General features: G+C 44.1%; 1 protein-coding gene and 1 non-coding gene across 2 annotated transcripts in view; one reads left to right on the plus strand and one right to left on the minus strand.

Annotated features, from left to right (window-relative positions):
- The window catches only part of SLC9A4 (solute carrier family 9 member A4), a 63,975-nt gene that overhangs the window by 19,326 nt on the left and 25,550 nt on the right, over positions 1–19,099 (plus strand). The window contains exons 3-4 of the mRNA XM_055539269.1: positions 15,927–16,186; positions 18,482–18,699. Of these exons, the coding sequence (XP_055395244.1) occupies positions 15,927–16,186; positions 18,482–18,699 (478 nt within the window). The remainder of the gene's footprint in view (positions 1–15,926; positions 16,187–18,481; positions 18,700–19,099) is intronic.
- Positions 15,761–15,866, minus strand: LOC129623964 (U6 spliceosomal RNA). The gene has a single exon (XR_008700707.1). It is a non-coding gene; the product is annotated as a U6 spliceosomal RNA (small nuclear RNA).

The following is a 19,099-nucleotide window of genomic DNA, read 5'->3' on the forward strand; positions in this document are numbered from 1 at the left end:
TACTAGAATGCACTTTCAGTGTAAAAGACTCCAACAGTACAAAATTATACCGAGTAAATAAAAGCCTCCATCTGGCCCTCTCCTCGCCCCCCTGGATCCAGTTTCCATATCCCTTCCGGTCTTTATCTTGAACACAGGCATATGCATAGTTAAGCATTGTTGTTGTTCAGTCGCTAAGTTGTACTGGAGAACTCCAGGCATCCTTGTCCTTCACTGCTGCTGCTGCTGCTGCTAAGTCGCTTCAGTCGTGTCTGACTCTGTGTGACCCCAGAGACAGCAGCCCACCAGGCGCCCCTGTCCCTGGAATTCTCCAGGCAAGAACACTGGAGTGGGTTGCCATTTCCTTCTCCAATGCATGAAAGTGAAAAGTGAAAGTGAAGTCGCTCAGTCGTGTCCGACTCCTAGCAACCCCATGGACTGCAGCCCACCAGGCTCCTCCGTCCATGGGATTTGCCAGGCAAGAGTACTGGAATGGGGTGCCATCGCCTTCTCTACCTCCTTGAATTTGCGCAGATTCATTCATTGAGTCGGTGATGCCATCCAACAACCTCATCCTCTGCCATCCACTTCTCCTCCTGCCTTCAATCTTTCCCAGCATCAGGGTCTTTTCCAATGAGTCACTTCACATCAGGTGGCCAAAGTATTGGAGCTTAAGCTTCAGCATCAGTCCTTCCAGTGAATATTCAGGGTTGATTTCCTTTAGGATTGACTGGTTGGATCTCCTTGCATCATTCTACATAAACTGGGTGGGATTATATCAGATGTGTGCTTAGATGTAACAAATCTTAGACTTCTTTCTAGATCTTTTCCACTGTTGCAGAGTGTTTCATAGATGACGTTTGCAATGATTTATTTAACCATTCCTCCATGGATGGATATTCACGTGGTTGCCAGTTTTTCACTTTCAAAAATAATACTGCAATAAGTATTCTTGTTTCTACATGCATCTCTGTTTTGTACTTGTGTGCCTTTATATAGGATAGTTTCTTGAAAGTAAAGTTTCTGGGTTAAAAAGTAGTTGTACCTGGGGGCGCCCCTGGTGGGCCAGTGGTTAAGACTTCACGTTCCAGTGCAGGGGGTACAGGTGCGACCTCTGGTTGGGGAGCTAAGATCTTGCATATGTCACAGCGAAAAAAAACAAAACAAAACAAAACATGAAACAGAAGCAATATTGTAACAAATTTGATAAAGACGTTTAAAATGGTCCATGCTGAAAAAAATCTAAAAAAATTAAAAGTGTTTAAAAGTAGGCACACTTAAAACGTTGAGAGATGCTGTTCTAATCACCTCTTCTTCATTCAGCTGGTAAAGGAGGGATTCCCACCCAAGGGTTCAGGAGTGACTCCAACAGTTAACAAATGGGACTAATGACAGTGTATTAGTCACTTATACTCACAGTTCAGGGGAGGCGACGTAACACAGCCCACAGGGTCACGTGGGAGCTGCACGCGGAAACAGTGAGCTCTCCGTGTCTGCAGAAGACACTGTTAGAAGGATGGGTACCTCCTGGGTCCTCAGGAAAGGTGTGCTTGACTTTTTTTTTAAACAAACATTTATTTGGTACCTATTTTGTTCTAGGCATTGTGCTAGCTACTTGGGTGGCAATAATGAGAATGAGACGAGGTTCTTTGCTCTTTTTTAGAATTTTTTTTTATATGGGAGCATAATTGATTAACAATGTTGTATTAGTTTCAGGTGTACAGCCAAGTGATTCAGTTATACATGTGTCTATTCTTTATCAAATTCTTTTGAGTAATTCCACAAGCTGGCAGGGAACTGGGCCCCAGTTCTCATGGACATGCAACTACTGGTCCCTGTAAGGAGCTTATTGGCTGGAGGATGTTAACCTGGTGTCAGGTTGCAGGGGGAGCTTGCAGTAGGGTCACTCAGGACCCCGCCCCTTTTTACCAAATATAATATTAAACCCTAATTTCAGTTTTTATGTACACAGCTGCCAAGATTTCCTGGAAATCTTTATGGGCTTATATTTCCATAGAACATGTGTTATTAATAAGTGCATATTTCCTTGTGTTGCTGTCAACAAAGGGCCTTGTTTTCTTAATGTTTTCCCATCTAATGAGAAAAAAAGGGTGACAAGTGTTTGTTGTAATTTGCATGATGATTAAGCATCTTTTCAACAACTGTAGATCTTTAGTGTTTCTTATCCTGCAAATTGGAAGTTCATGTCCTATCAGGATTGTCAGACTTAAATAAATATATAGGACACCAGTTAAACTTGGATTTCATATAAACTGAATCGTATTTAATAAGTGTGTCCCAATTATTGTATGCAAGCATTGATTTTTGTCCACTTTTCTTTGAGACCATTTGCTGGTCTTTTTTTTTTTTTTCTTTTTTAAAAAAAAACTTTAAAAAGGAACTTTTTAAACTTTATAAATTTTAAACTTTTGGATGCTACATAAAAAGCAAATATTTTCTCCCATTCTGTTCCTTAATCATTTTAAATCTCTGGGCTCCAAAATCACTACAGATGGTGACTGCAGCCATGAAATTAAAAGATGCTTACTCCTTGGAAGGAAGGTTATGACCAACCTAGATAGCATATTCAAAAGCAGAGACATTACTTTGACAACAAAGGTCCGTCTAGTCAAGGCTATGGTTTTTCCTGTGGTCATGTACGGATGTGAGAGTTGGACTGTGAAGAAGGCTGAGTGTCGAAGAATTGATGCTTTTGAACTGTGGTGTTGGAGAAGACTCTTGAGAGTCCCTTGGACTGCAAGGAGATCCAACCAGTCCATTCTGAAGGAGATCAGCCCTGGGATTTCTTTGGAAGGAATGATGCTAAAGCTGAAACTCCAGTACTTTGGCCACCTCATGCGAAGAGTTGACTCATTGGAAAAGACTCTGATGCTGGGAGGGATTGGGGGCAGGGGGAGAAGGGGACAACAGAGGATGAGATGGCTGGATGGCATCACTGACTCGATGGACGTGAGTCTGAGTGAACTCCGAGAGTTGGTGATGGACAGGGAGGCCTGGCGTGCTGTGATTCATGGGGTCGCAAAGAGTCGGACACGACTGAGCGACTGATCTGATCTGATCCTGTAAAAGTTTTAAATTTGTATGTAGTCAAACCTACTATCATATTCTTTTCATATTTTGCTTTCTGACATTGTACATAACCAAAAATCATGCAAACTTTAAAAAAATTTTCCTCCTTTTACAATTAATTAGTAAGTCACCTAGCATACAGTTTTTTAGTGTTGTTAGTCATAATTTTATTTTCTCTTTTTAGAATTTTCATGTATTAGTTTTATTGAAGCTGATTTACAATGTTGTGTTAACTTCTGCTATACAGCAAAGAGACTCAGTTATATACATACATATCTTCCTTTTAAAATTCTTTTCCATTGTGGTTTATCACAGGATACTGAATATAGTTCCCTGTGCTCTACAGTAGGACCTTGTTCATCCTGGCACAATATTCTATTGTGAGAATTTGATCAAACTAGGTCAAAATAGATCGGAGAAGGCAATGGCACCCCACTCCAGTACTCTTGCCTGGAAAATCCCGTGGACGGAGGAGCCTGGTGAGCTCCAGTCCATGGGGTCACTAAGAGTCGGACACGACTGAGTGACTTCACTTTCACTTTTCACTTTCATGCATTGGAGAAGAAAATGGCAACCCACTCCAGTGTTCTTGCCTGGAGAATCCCAGGGACAGAGGAGCCTTGTGGGCTGCTGTCTATGGGGTCACACAGAGTTGGACATGACTGAAGTGACTTAGCAGCAGCAGCAGGTCAAAATAGATAGTACTGGGGGCAGGGGAAGTCTTTGAAAATAATCCAAGATATGGGGGTGGATTCACCAAGTGGAAGAGACCCGCATCTGAAATTAGAAATCACTTCATTTATTTATAATGAGAATCTCTAAGTGTAGAGCATGACTCTAGGCTCATCAGACGGGCACAAGCTTTCCTGCTGGGTGAGCATCTCAGAAAGCCAAGTTGTCAGCGAGTCGCCACAGGACCCTGGACTCCAGCCTGCCAGAGATTCCGAGTCCTCATTTCTCAGCATGTGGCCCTCAAGCTCTGTGCCTCAGAATCCCCCAAGTGGGTCTGATGGGCACTCAGACATCCAAACCCCACCCCAGACCCACTGATCCACACTCTCTGGGATTGGAGCCTGGGAATCTGTATTCTTAACCAGCATCTCAGACAATGGCTAATGTTTGAGAACTCCTGGTTCATGGCCTTTAAGTGTCAAGAAACTGACCCATCTGGATATAAAATGTTGCTACATCTGGGAAAGGACTGGGCTGGACTCATCTTGGAGATCCCCTTTCCCTCAGCCTTTCCTGCTTTAGATGCTTTCTTGCTTGGGGTTTTGTTACAGTAGAATAAGTGATGCCAGCTGGGAACCAGTTCCCCCTTCTAGGGCAGCCTCTCTGAGCTATGGTGCCTCCAGACGTCATCTCACTGTACTCATATCCAAGTCCCTTGGGGTCCCTTGCTGACCGTAATGCCATGTAAGGCCTCTTGGCAACCCATCATGAGGCCATTATTCTACTTCCTCTTCATAAATCTTTAGTGTCATGGTCTGTGTGCCAGGTGGAGAAGAATTTGCAGACACGAGACAGAATGAGAGGTGAATAGTCTTTTAGAGTGAGAGATGCTGTTAGAACTGTGGGCCATCGCAAGGGAGAGCCGACACCTTTCACGGGATAGTAGCCAATTATTGTAGCCTCAAGACAGAGGAAACTCCTGCAGGAAGGCTGGCATTAGGTGATTGGTTAGGACGCTATAGGGTGGGCATTTTTACCTAATATGGGGTCCGAGAGCTGTATGGTTCAGGTCAGGGGAATTCAAGACAACTGTTGCTATGGGGCTCTGCTGCCAAGTCGCGTCAGTTGTGTCTAACTCTGTGCGACCCCATAGACGGCGACCCACCAGGCTCCCTTCCCTGGGATTCTCCAGGCAAGCATACTGGAGTGGGTTGCCATTTCCTTCTCCAGTGCAGGAAAGTGAAAAGTGAAAGTGAAGTGGGGCTCGGTCACTTCCAAAGGTGACCTCGGTACAGGGCTCCACATCTGTGGCCTTGGTGAAAGCCTTTACACCTGTGATCTTGGTATAGGGCTCCACAGTTAGAGAAATTTAGAAATGACAGTACCACCTCACTTACTTTTCATAGAACAATCTCTTTCTTGATGCAACCTATAAACTTTCTTGCCGAGACTAGTCTTTATTGTTGTTCAGTCCCTAAGTCATGTCTGACTCTTTGTGACCCCCATGGACCCTTTCCTTCACTATCTCCCAGAGTTTGCTAAAATTCATGTCTATTGAGTTGGTGATGCCATCCAACCATTCTCATCCTCAGTCTCCCTCTTCTCTTGCTGTTGGTCTTTCCCAGCATCAAGGTCTTTTCCAATGAGTCAGCTCTTTGCATCAGGCGGCCATGAAAACATGGGGCTCTGTTATCTCCCTGGCTGCCTCTGAACTTGAGACTCACTTCGTACTGAATTGTCTCTAGATTTTACATCTAGACCCATCACGGCTTGGGGGTTCTTTGCTGACAAAATTTGTTTGACTTTCCCAAAGTTTAATTGCTTCCACTTGGACTTTTTTTTTAAATGATCATTTCAAAATAAAATTGCAATTTTCGGCTGACCAGAGTATCTGTGGAGGGCCCTGCTGTGACCTCCACCCAGTGAAGCTGCTGTGGCGTTGGCTTTGGGTTGAGATGGGGGCTTGCTCACACGTCACTCCAGGTCACTCTGTGGTCACCCACAGCACAGTGATATTAAGTGTGTGCTGGGGCCCTTCTGCATCCCTGCGTGAAATTGGAGAAGCTCGGGGCTGGATTTAGAAAGCAGTTTGACAGCAACTGGTATTTAATGCAGGGCAGTTGTATTTTGAGTGCAGGGCTTGGACTCACCCTTTCATTGAGGACGGCAGCCATCACACGCGGGCTCTTCCAGCAGAAAGTCTGAGTCAGCAGAGAGAGACCTGTGATTTGCGGGTGACTTGAGACAACTTTGCAGATCCTCATCCATGGAAGAGCTGCCTGGCGCTGAAGGGAAGATGTTGCAGAACCGTGGAAAAGAGTGATGACCCTGACCCTCCAAGCCTCTTGTCCACTTAACTTCTCCTTCTTGCTGCATATTTTAGGTTATGACTCTAATCATAAGAACTTCCTTAGTGGTGGGCAGAGGAAGCAGAGACAAAACCCAAATACCTTTAAAATAATGACTAGTATCCTCAGCAGATGCGTCCCAGGTGGCTCAGTGGTAAAGAACCCTCCTGCCAGTGCAGGAGATGTGGCTTCGATCCCTGGGTCAGGGAGATCCTCTAGAGAAAGAACTGGCCACTCCGGTATTCTTGCCTGGGAAATCCCATGGATGGAGGATCCTGCTGGGCTATAGTCCATGGGGTCACAAGAGTCAAACACGACCTAGCAACTAAACCACCACCCATCCTCAGTTGAATCTCATGGCCAATTTCATAGCAGAAAGAGAGAAGCAGCTGCTATGTCCAGGCTCTGTATGGGGTCACTTGTGCATTTACTATTTGATCCAATTCCTAGATTTTTACTGTCAGGCCTGAATGAATAACCATATTTCACAGATGAAGAAACTATAGCAAAAGGAGTAAAATTGCAGAAGGGCATCCGGCCTGGCCATGATGGACCAGACATGGGTGCTCAAGAAGGTCTCTTCCCATTATCTTTCCTTTTTTCTCATTTTACTTGTATTTGGCTGTGTTGGCTCTTCATTGATGCCTAGGCTTTTCTCTAGTTGCAGTGAGCAGGGGCTACTCTCCATTGCTGTGCATGGGTTCCTCATTGCAGTGGCTTGTGGTTGTTTTATATCACACCAGCTCAGGCCAAAGCCTTTGACTGTGTGGATCACAATAAACTGTGGAAAATTCTGAAAGAGACGGGCATACGAGACCACCTGACCTGCCTCTTGAGAAATCTGTATGCAGGTCAGGAAGCAACAGTTAGAACTGGACGTGGAACAACAGACTGGTTCCAAATAGGGAAAGGAGAACGTCAAGGTTGTATATTGTCACCCTGCTCATTTAACATATATGTAGAGTACATCATGAGAAATTCTGGGCTGGATGAAGCACAAGCTGGAATCAAGATTGCCGGGAGAAATATCAATAACCTGATATGCAGATGACACCACCCTTATGGCAGAAAGTGAAGACGAACTAAAGAGCCTCTTGATGAAAGTGAAAGAGGAGAGTAAAAAATTTGGCTTAAAACTCAACATTGAGGAAAATAAGATCATGGCATCTGGTCCCATCACTTCATGGCAAATAGATGGGGAAACAGTGGAAACAGTGTCAGACTTTATTTTTTGCGTCTCCAAGGTCACTGTGGGTGGTGATTGCAGCCATGAAATTAATAGACACTAGCTGCTTGGAAGGAAAGTTATGACCAACCTAGACAGCATATTAAAAAGCAGATATTACTTTGTCCACACAGGTCCATCTAGTCAAGGCTATGGTTTTTCCAGTAGTCATGGTTTTGGAGATGACTCTTGAGAGTCCCTTGGACTGCAAGGAGATCCAACCAGTCCATCCTAAAGGAAATCCGTCCTGAATATTCATTGGAAGGACTGATGTTGAAGCTGAAACTGCAATACTTTGGCCACCTGATGTGAAGAGCTGACTCATTGGAAAAGATTCTGACGCTGGGAAAGATTGAAGGCGGGAAGAGAAGGGGACGACACAGGATGAGATGATTGGATGGCATCACCGACTCAATGGACATGAGTTTGAGTAAGCTCCAGGAGTTGGTGATGGACAAGGAGGCCTGGCATTCTGCAGTCCATGGGGTCACAAGGAGTCAGAAATGACTGAGCGACTGAACTGAACTCATGGATGTCTGTGCTGGTTAGCTCCCACCTAGTAGGCATTTGGTTTTAAATATGGCACTGCTTCAGGTACTGTAGGCACTTTGTTATTATATTTGTATTCCTCCCTGGTTTTCCTGCATTATTTTGCTGAATAAGCAACAAGGTAAGGCCACCAAGGTTCCTATCGCCTCCCATACCCCATACCCTCTTCCTCCACCTCACTGAGGGTCTCAGCATCCCCCCTCCACCTCATCTGAGGGGTCCCTACACTCCCCCTCCTCCACCTCACTGAGAGGACCCCAAGTCTGCTTAGCCAAGGCTGAGATTTGAACCTCGGCAGCCTGGCTCCAGAGCATCTCTGCTTCTAACTGCCACGACATGCTGCCTCTTCACCCCTTGCTCACTGTCCCCCTACTTTCTTCTCCTCTAGTTTTTTTCCTTCCTCTGATAATGTCTTCATTGGGCATCTTGCTGCCACTATGGTCCATTCTTTGGGAGCGCAGTGGATGAGAGAGTGGTAGAAGGAGCCACTGAGAGTTTCTGAGCAGGAAATTTTGGCCAGCCACATTGGCGGGTATTTGACATACTTTTGCTTCTTGCATGCTGAGTCACTCAGTTGTGCCTGACTCTTTGCGATCCCATGGCTCACCAAGCTCCTCTATCCATGGGAACAAGAATACTCAAGTGGATTATCATTTCCTTCTCCAGAGGATCATCCTGACCCAGGTGGTATGGATGATGTCTTAAATTCAAAGCAAGCTAGGATGGCAGGGAACAGCTTACCAGAGGAAACTGTATCTAATTTGGAAGAGATTTTCAAAAACATTCATTTGGGGGTGAATTTTCCTCCATAAGAGAAGGCAATGGCACCCCACTCTAGTACTCTTGCCTGGAAAATCTGATAGACGGAGGAACCTGGTGGGCTGCAGTCCATGGGGTCGCTAGGAGTTGGACACGACTGAGCGACTTCTCTTTCACTTTTCACTTTCATGCACTGGAGAAGGAAATGGCAACCCACTCCAGTGTTCTTGCCTGGAGAATCCGGGGACGGGGGAGCCTGGTGGGCTGCCGTCTATGGGGTCGAACAGAGTCAGACACGACTGAAGAGACTTAGCAGCAGCAGCAGCAGCAGTTTCTTCCATAATTCTCTCTGGTTTATATTAATATTTTCCTGCAGCAAAGAAATCCTAGCTCCAGGAAGATCGCATTCAAGAGGCAGTAAATTGTGCCCGTGAGCATGGACAGGGAGGCCATATGCCCTAGTTCAAGTCCCGGCTTGTTTACCTGCAAACTGTGTGACTTCAGTTGAGTGACTTAACCCCTCTGACCACCAGTTTCCTTTCTGCAAACTGGAGCCAGGATGTCTGAGGGTTCAAGTGAGTTGATACACGTAAGCATTCAAAACAACACCTGGCACAGAGTTAAGTACAGACTTTCGCTGTTTGTAATATTATGATTTACAAGAAGAAACATATATATTTGGTCTTTGTCCTCATTCAGGGCATTGCTATTGTTGTTCAGCTGCTCAGTTGTGTCCAACTTTTGCAACCCAACCCCGTGGACTGCAGCACGCCAGGCTTCCCTGTCCTTTACCATCTCCCGGAATTTGCTCAAACTCATGTTCATTGAGTCAGTGATGGCATCCAACCAGCTCATGCTCATTCAGGGCATTGAGCTCATTAAAACACTTGGAATTTCCTAAGTGAAGAGAGCTGAATTTGTTATGCTAATGAAGTAACTTTTGGAAAGCCCCTACATAGGGGAAGAGGGCTGGTTGCCAGTGGAATCAACCTTATAATTAAGGAGTTGGACTTCTCAGTCTCCCTCCTTAAGCTTCCCCCCTCTCACCTACAGGAAAGGGAGCTGAGCTGGATTAAAGTCAGTCACCCATGACCAGTGATTTAATCAACCCAGCCTATGTAACAAAGCCTCTGGAAAAAGCCTAGAGGATTGGCTTTGGAGAGCTTTCAGGTTGGCGGAGATTTGGGGAGGGTGGTGGTCCTGGGGAGGGCACAGGAGCCCCACAACCCTGCCCCCATCCTTTGTCCTAAGAATCTCTTCCATCTGGCTGCTCCTTCTGTAGTAAATCAGTCATCAAGTTAGTAAGATGTTTCTCTGAGTTCTGTGAGCCATTCTAGCAAATTAACCAACCCCAGGAGGGTCTTCCCTGGTGGCTCAGAGCTTAAAGTGTCTGCCTACAATGCGGGAGACCTGGGTTCGATCCCTGGGTCGGGACATTCCCCTGGAGAAGGAAATGGCAACCCACTCCAGTATGCTTGCTTGGAGAATCCCATGGACAGAGGAGCCTGGTGGGCTACAGTCCACGGGGTCACAAAGAGTCAGGCATGACTGAGCGACCTTACTTACTTACTTAAGGAGGGTCTATAGCTGGTGAGTCAGAAACCCAGGTGACAACCTGGACTTACTTGTGCTGGACATCTGAAGCAGAGGAGGGGCTGTCCTGCGAGGCTGAACCCTTAACCTGTGGGATCTGACTCCCATCTGGTCCTGTAGGTAGACTGATGCCAGATGGTGAAATCAGTCCTCTGGGCATTTGCTCCAGGTTGGTGTGGAGGTGATGAGAGATGTCAGGCTGGTTGGTTCCTTGATGGGATCAGGGTTGAGGAGCAGTTGTGGGTGAGTGATCACTATTGGGCCTTTCCTGGTGACTCAGAGGGTAAAGAATCTGCGTGCAATGAGGGAGACTCAAGTTCCATCCCTGGCTTGAGAAGACCCCCTAGAGAAGGGAATGGCACTCTCCACATGAAAACCCACTCCATATTCCTGCCTAGAGAATCCCATGGACAGAGGAACCTGGTGGGCAAATGTCCACCAGTAATCCATGGGGTGGCAAAGAGTTGGACACGACTGAGTGACTAACACTTTGACAAGATCACTCTTAGTTCTGAACTGCTAAGTCTGAGATACCATCAGCCCACTGAAAAGAAATTTTCCCTAGTTTTAGAAATAGGAGTCTAGAGCCTGGAAGAGAGATTGGAGGGAAATGTGTATTTGAAAGTGATTGGCAGGTAGATGGTAACAGCAGCTATGAAGTATGGTCTGTCCTTTACCTACCATGTTTTAAGCTGAGAAGGAGTGTCAGGCTTTTTAAATTGAAAAGAAGCTCCTTAAAGAAACTTCTTTGCTGTGTCCTAAATCAATAAAATCCTGCCACTCTTTGTTAAATTTTCTGACCTTTTTTTAGAAGTAAGGTAAAAGCTTCTTCCCTTCTGTCATTTTTTAAAGCTTTTTTTCTAATTTAAATTGAAGTGTAGTTTATCTACACTTATCTGAAAGCTAGTTTCAGATATATAGCAAGGTGAGTCAGTAATATACTGAATATATGTGTGTATACACAGTATATTACACAGTATTTATATTATATTACATTAGTATATTATATTATATTAGTATTTATATTACACAGTGTAGTACACAGTATATTACTGACTCATCTTGCTATATGTATGTGTGTGTGTATATATATATATATATATATATATACACACACACACACACATATTTGTTGTTTTTTAGTCGCTAAGTCATGTCTGACTCTTTGTAACCCCATAGACTGTGGCCCATCAGGCCTCCCCGTCCTTGGAATTGCCCAGCATGGATACTCAAGTGGATTGCCATTTCCTTCTCCTGGGGATCTTCCCGACCCAGGGATTGAACTGCATCTCCAGTTTATCATTTGTATATCATTCCTCAGTAAAGTTGGTAAAAAAACAAATACCAGCACCTTTGAAATTGACTCTCTACTTCTGCTAAACCCTGGATGGTGGGCAGGTGTCTTTCATCATTATTTTCTGTGTTGAAAGACCTTTGCAAACTTTTACAGTGGTGTCCATAAAGGGTTACCAGTACTGTGATCTTGGGAGGTTGGTGAGCTTGTTAAAGGTAACAGAAAAGGACCACTTAATGAAACTTCTCTAAACTGTTTTTTAACAGCATGACTTCTGACACTAAATTTGTGCATGTTTTTCCCAATTCCAACCAGTTCTCCAAATCTTCAGATACCAACTTAGTGTCCTGCAATTTGGTTCAGTTCTGACACTAAGTATTCAGAATTAGCACAAACCCCACAGGTTAAGGGCTCAGTCCCATAAGACTCCTTGACCTCAGGCACCGACCACAAGACAACATACTTCTGACTGACTGGCTGTAAAATTGGGCGTCCCCATAACTCGCTCTTTAGGTTTGACAATTTGCCGGAACAACTTATGGAACTCAGGAAAGCAGCTTAGTTTTTATTTCCAGTTTATTGTCAATCTTAAAGGACTTCAACCCTGAATAGTCATTGGAAGGATTGAAGCTGAAGTTCCAATACTTTGGCTACCTGATGTAAAGAGCTGACTTGTTGGAAAAGACCCTGATGCTGGGAAAGACTGAGGGAGGAAGAGAAGGGATGACAGAGGATGAGATGGCTGGATGGCATCGTCTACTCAGTGGATGTGAGTTTAAGCAAACTCCAGGAGATAGTGAAGGACGGGAAAGCCTGATGTGCAGTCCATGGGGTCTCAAAGAATCGGACATGACTGAGCGACTGAACAGCAACGACCAGTTTATTGGAAAGTGTGCAAGTTAGGAACAAGAAAATGAAAGGAATGCATAGGGTGAGGTCCCGGGGAGTGTGTGCAGAGCTTCCGTGTCTTCTCCAGGTGCACCACCCTCCCAGCACCAACCTGTAAGCTTTCTGAACACTGTTCTTCGGGGTTTTTCTGGAAGTTGCATTACTTAGGCATGACTGATGACATTGTTGGCCACTGAGTATTGAAATCAAGCTCCAGCCTTTCTCCTCTTCCTGGAGGGTCAGGGAGTGGGGATGAAAGATACATCCTTACCATCACATGGTTGTTTCCTTCAGCAACCAGTCCCCCTCCTTGCGGGCAGGGTAAGAGGGAACCCCAGCAAGACTCACTTCATTAGTGTAAATTCAGGAGGGATTGAAAAGCACTCATTACAAATGACTCAGGGAATTACTAGATCTTTAGGAACTTTGTGCCAGGTACTGGGGACAAAGGAAAACATATACATATTTTTTTTCTTTTTAATATTTTATGTTTTTAAATTTATTTATTTGGCTGCATTGGGGTTTAGTTGCAGCACAGGGGATCCTTTTTTTCCTCCGGCATCTTTTAGTTGTGGCATGTTGGATCTTTAATTGTGACTTACAAATTCTTAGTTGTAGCATGTGGGATCTACTTCCCTGATCAGGGGTGGAACCAGGCCCCCCTGCACTGGGAGCATGGAGTCTTAGCCACCAGACCACCAGGGAAGTTCTCCAAAATATATATTTCTTATTTTGTCCCGATTTTGCACCTGCCCACTGAGCAAAGAAGGTAAATCTGATTTTGTTTCCCCTTAGTACCAGGGATGTGTTCGAGCGTTAGCATTGGCTGAGTTTCCCCTTCCAATATATTAAAAATATACACACATGATTGTGATTTGAAAGGAACCCAAAGAAAATCTTTCATAACTGTAATGACATTCAGAGCCATATAATTTGAAAGATAAGAATTGTTTTCCATGTAGTCATATGGATTATGTCTGTAAGTGTAGTCTTCTTAATTATACGTATGACTTTAGCTTCTGAAAATGCCATAGCCTCTTCCTGGCAACGCGCACTGGTGTCTGGGGCCAGGACTAGTCCTGTTGATTTTCCCAGGTCCTAGGAACAGATCAGGCTGCTTCTTATAATCTGTAGAGCAATGCAGAAGAGTTTTCTTTTGTGGCCTAAACATGCAAATCTTTGAGTCTCAATCATACTCCATGGGTTTCCTTGGGTTTAAGAGTCAAATAAACTCCCAGAGTCTCAATTAAACTCATTCAGATTTGCTTTTTGAGTTTTATGCTAGCTTTCGGCTTCTCATCTTGGCTTCACTCCTTGGAACATGAACACAGCTCCAAACGTGCAATACCCAGGGCTTCTGAGACCTGCACATGGATTGCTCCAAGGTCAGACAAAAGGCTAAATCAAACTAAATAAAGTCACTGAGTTGGGATACAACCACTAAGTTTCTTTTGGATTCCTTTTGAAACCATAAGTCACAATTTTCTTGCAAAAACTCAGGCAAGGTTTTTCTTAGAGCATGGTTTTGCTTTGCTTAAATAATATCCGTGCCCGTGTACTCAGTCGTGTCTGACTCTTTGCGACTCCATGGACTATAACCCACCAGGCTCCTCTGCCCATGGGATGTCTTAGGCAAGAATTCTGGAGTGGGTTGCCATTTCCTCCTCCAGGGGATATTCCCAACTCAGGGATAGAACCTTTGTGTCTCCTGCATTGGCAGGTGGGTTCTTTACCATTAGCGCCACCTGGGAAGCCTTGTTACAGCAGCCCTAGGGAACTAACATAGAAGGCAGTGTGGCCAAGCTGCCCTGGAGCAGGGCATGAGGATCTGTGAGCAGAGGGGCCATTGCATGCCCCCCTCATGGTCCTTCTCCTCCATTAGTAGAGTTCACTAGGTGAAGCCACCCAGATGAAGACTGGTAACACTTGAACTACTTTCAGGAATGTTGCTCTCTGCCAACTCACATTCCAAAGACAAAACCTGCGTTGGGTTGGATAACACTCTGGATCTTCATGTGCAAATGGACAGCAAAAAGTGTATGAATCGTGACAGCCATCCTGACTCCGGAGAGCAATAAAAGACTTTCATTGTTTATTATGGAGCCTATGTTGAAGGGTGCATTCAGAGCCAGAGGAAATCAAATGACACCAAACTCAGTGAAGAGGCTGGCGTGAAGCAGGTGCTCCGTGCTTTAAAGCTGTATTATACTTCTTGGGGCTGCCCAGGTAGTTTAGTGGTAAAGAACCCCTGCCAATGCAGGAGACACAAGAGACTCAGTTTTGATCCCTGGGTCAGGAAGATCCCCTGGAGGAGGGCATGGCAACCCACTCCAGTATTCTTGCCTGGAGAATCCCATGGACTGAGAAGCCTGGGGGTTACAGTCTATAGGGTCACACAGAGACAGACACAACTGAGCAAAGGACAGATTGTACTTACTCCCTGAAGCCAAACAGGTTTAAATTATTTGGAATGCATATAATTTTTCGCAGCTGTGTCAATATTTCTTCTTATGTAATTTATTGTGGTATATTATTCAACTAGACCCAAAGTTAAGAATCTGTGTGTAAACTAACTATGTATAAAGTAGATAACTAATGAGAACCTACTGTACAGCACAGGGGGCAAAAAAGAATTAAGGTACAATCTGTTTATAGAACATGTGTTAAGCTAAGCTTGAAAATGCATTCCAGTATACAGTAGGTGTAGATACATAGATTTTGATTCCACTCATACGAGGTACCTAGAATAGGTGACTAATCCATAGCGTCAGAAAGTATATTATAGTAGATTGTATGGCTGGGGACTTAGTGTTTATTAGGGACAGAGTTTAAGTTTAGGACGGTGGAAAATTGGGAAATGGATGATGGTGAAAGTTGCAGAACAATGTGAACGTACTTAGTACCACTGACTGCTGCTGCTAAGTCGCTTCAGTCGTGTCCAACTCTGTGTGACCCCAGAGACAGCAGCCACCAGGCTCCCCCATCCCTGGGATTCTCCAGGCAAGAACACTGGAGTGGGTTGCCATTTACTGAACTGTACAGTCAAACCTGGTCAAAATAGTATGTTTTATATTATGTGACTTTACCACAATAAAACAATTTAAAAAAAAGAATCTGTGTGTAAACTGTTTTTCATTTGTTTCTTTAGAATTAATTGCATTAATTTTAATGAATAATTTAAACAAATTAACATCTGAATTCATGGTAAGGACTGGTTGGTATTACTAGCTGGAAAATTTATATAGATGACTTTGTAAAGGCTACCTTGATTTCTTTTTCTTTTTTTTAAGACGCTTTAAAACTTTTTTAATTCATTTTTATTTTTTACCAAACTTTAAACTTTTTATTTTGTATTGGGGTAAAAAAACTATGGAACTCTTCACAAATTTGCATGTCGTCCTTGAGCAGGGCGGTGCTGATCTTCTCTGTATCATTCCAATTTTACTATATGTGCTACCAAAGCAAGCACAACTGTTTCTCATTTCTAATTTAAGTCTACTTTCCTTTTTCTCATTTTCTTTTCGTCTAGGTCTTGTATAACATCTTAATTGCCTTCACGAAGATGCACAAATTTGAAGACATAGAACCCGTGGACATTTTGGCTGGATGCGCCCGATTCGTCATCGTTGGGTGTGGGGGGGTATTTTTTGGTGCCATCTTTGGATTCATTTCTGCGTTTATCACCCGTTTCACCCAGAACATCTCTGCGATTGAACCACTCATCGTCTTCATGTTCAGCTACCTGTCCTACTTAGTGGCCGAGACACTCTACCTCTCTGGCATCCTGGCGTGAGTACAAACGGAGGACCCACTCCCATCCCATAAGGAGAGTTTAGGACCACATCTTGTGGACCAGAATTGAGAAAGGCCTGACTTCTAAAGCTAGTCCTCAAAAGCGATGCAGGATTCAGGTTTCTTGAACTTCTGTCAAGTCCGGTTCAGGTCCTTTGCCAAACAAATGTTCTCCCCAGCACCTGCGCTTGCTCTGTCCTGGTGATTTGCCTGAAGAGAGCTTGCTTAGCAAGTACAAGGTCAGTTTATAATGCTCAGAAAAGCTGGTGTGTAGATGAGCTGGGAGAGGTTCAAGGTTAAGGTCTCACTTCAGTTTTTACCTTTTTTCCTTGAAAAATGCATTATTTTAAAGGGAAGCATGCCAGGAACTACGTCATTCCTGGACTCCGCTTTCTGCTCTTTCACTTAAGTCACGTCATTGCTCCAGGACTGGACAGTGTGGAGTAAAACTCAAGAGATAGGATAAGACTAGAAATTCAGATTTTTTTTTTCTAATGAAAATATTTTTGAAATATTTATCCTTGTTTAAATCTTGGAATCAGGCTTCTCAACTTGATTTATTATATCTGATCATGTTGCCTTTTTTAAAATGACATTATCCTCATACCCAGATCCTTGGGCACACTTTTATTGTATAGAAATATTTATTTTGATTACATACAGTAGTGTAAAGTCTAGGCAGCTTCCCTAGTGGCTGAGATGGTAAAGAATCTGCTTGCAATGCAAAAGACCCAGGTTCATTCTCTGGGTTGGGAAGATCCCCCAGAGAAGGGAGTGGCTACCCACTCTAGTTATTCTTGCCTGGAGAATCCCATGGACAGGGGAGCCTGGCGGGCTACAGTCCACGGGGTCACATAGAGATGGACACAACTGAGCAACTGACACTTTTTCTTTCGCTTTCACAAAGTCTAGGCACTCATCAGTCTTTCTCTTTAAAAGTGAATGTGGCTGGACCTAGAGTCTGTTGTACAGAGTGAAGTAAGACAGAAGGAGGAAGACGAATATCTTATACTAACGCATATGTGTGGAATCTAGGAAATGGTACTGATGAATCTGTCTGCAGGGCAGTAACAGAGCTGCAGACAGAGAGAACAGACGTGTGTACACACATGGGGAAGGAGAGGGTGGGAAAAATTGGGAGAGTAGCATTGACATATGTACACGGTCTGTGTAAACATAGCGGGAAGCTGCTGTTGCAGAAGCAGCTCAGCCTAGTGCTCTGTGGTGACCTGGTGGGGGAGGGGGGGTGGGGGGTGGGAGGAAAGACCCAGAGGCAGGGGATATCTGTACACTTAGGGCTGGTTCGCACTGTTGTACAGCAGAAACCAACACAACATTGTAAAGCAGTTATATTCCAAGTATAAATAACTAAATACCATCAGCGAAAGGAAATTTCTAGTTCTCATCAGGAAGTCGCAAGTCTAAAATTAAGTAACGATTCTGCCAATTGATTCAAATTAATGTATTTGGCTCATATAACCTCTCTTGCATTTTTGAAACCCACCTGATTTATTTGATACAATATACTAAAAGTATACATATATTTTGAAGAATAAAACCTACTATGTACTGAAAAAAAATTGAGCAAACTACTAAGGCAAAGCAAATCCTTTCTTTCCTTTCCAAACTTGCTAAGTGGCTCTAGAATGAAGCATTTTAAGTGGAAATGTTCTCATTAAATTTTTGTAGGGAACGTTATAGTATGAGGGGTCTGGCCGAATTATTCTTTCTGGGTGACTGCACTGGGTTTATTTTGGTTTAAGGCAAGTGAAGCTGGGGGTAAGAGATAGGGCTGACATAGCTTTTGATGAGAGCAAGATAGAAACAGTCCTGCTTCTGGCTCTTGCATGAAGTATACACCATTTTGTTTTTTGGAAACCATGCCACTCCCACCTTCCCCCATCACAGTCAACTTGTGCAGACCCCTTGGGTAGTGAGAAGAAGAAGAAAGAAAATGAACATTTGCAGTTGGAGATGTTCTGTTTGGATAAAAACAGGATTTGTGTCTCTGTGCCATCACGGGCTTCCCAGGTAGCTCAGTAGTAAAGAATCCGCCCACCAATGCAGGAGACGCAGGTTCGGGAAGATCCCCTGGAGGAGGAAATGGCAAACCACTCCAGTACTCTTGCCTGGGAAAAGCCCATGCACAAAGGAGCCTGAGGGGTTACAATCTATGGGGTCACAAAGACATCAGACACAACTGAGTGACTGAGCACCCACACACACCATCACCAAAAGAGGATTCTCCAGTGAGGGGCAAGGTCCTGAGGCTTCTCTCTGTTCCGGCTGCAGAATCACAGCCTGTGCAGTGACCATGAAAAAGTATGTGGAAGAAAACGTGTCCCAGACCTCATACACGACTATCAAGTACTTCATGAAGATGCTGAGCAGCGTCAGCGAGACCCTGATCTTCATCTTCATGGGCGTGTCCACCATTGGAAAGAACCACGAGTGGAACTGGGCTTTTATCTGCTTCACCCTGGTCTTCTGCCAGATCTGGAGGGCCATCAGTAAGACATGGCAGGGCCCACAGAGTCCTACCTGCTTCTCTTTTTATTTTTCTTATTCCTTCCTGCAAGGTTAAAGCATAAGCAATGAGATGATGCCAACTGGTTTAACTGGTTGGGGGTGGGGGTAGAGGGGTTGGGTACCTTATGGTGACCAGGAATGTTCTCTGGTTGGTTCCTCAATCAGTTCAAAATAATTACTAGCTGATAAGTGTTTTCGCTAAAACAAGGCTGGAGCCAGAGCACTTTTATTTTTTTAATTGAGGAGAGAAATTTCACAAAGACACATTTAAATATAACTCAGTACATTTACCTTTTGCTCATCACATCTTTGCCAATTGTACCTTCTTGCACCTTAAATTAGATATAGATTATAAACTGCAGGCTCTCTTTTACACTTTTG

Source organism: Bubalus kerabau, chromosome 11 (assembly GCF_029407905.1).
Source record: "Bubalus kerabau isolate K-KA32 ecotype Philippines breed swamp buffalo chromosome 11, PCC_UOA_SB_1v2, whole genome shotgun sequence".
NCBI lineage: Eukaryota > Metazoa > Chordata > Mammalia > Artiodactyla > Bovidae > Bubalus > Bubalus kerabau.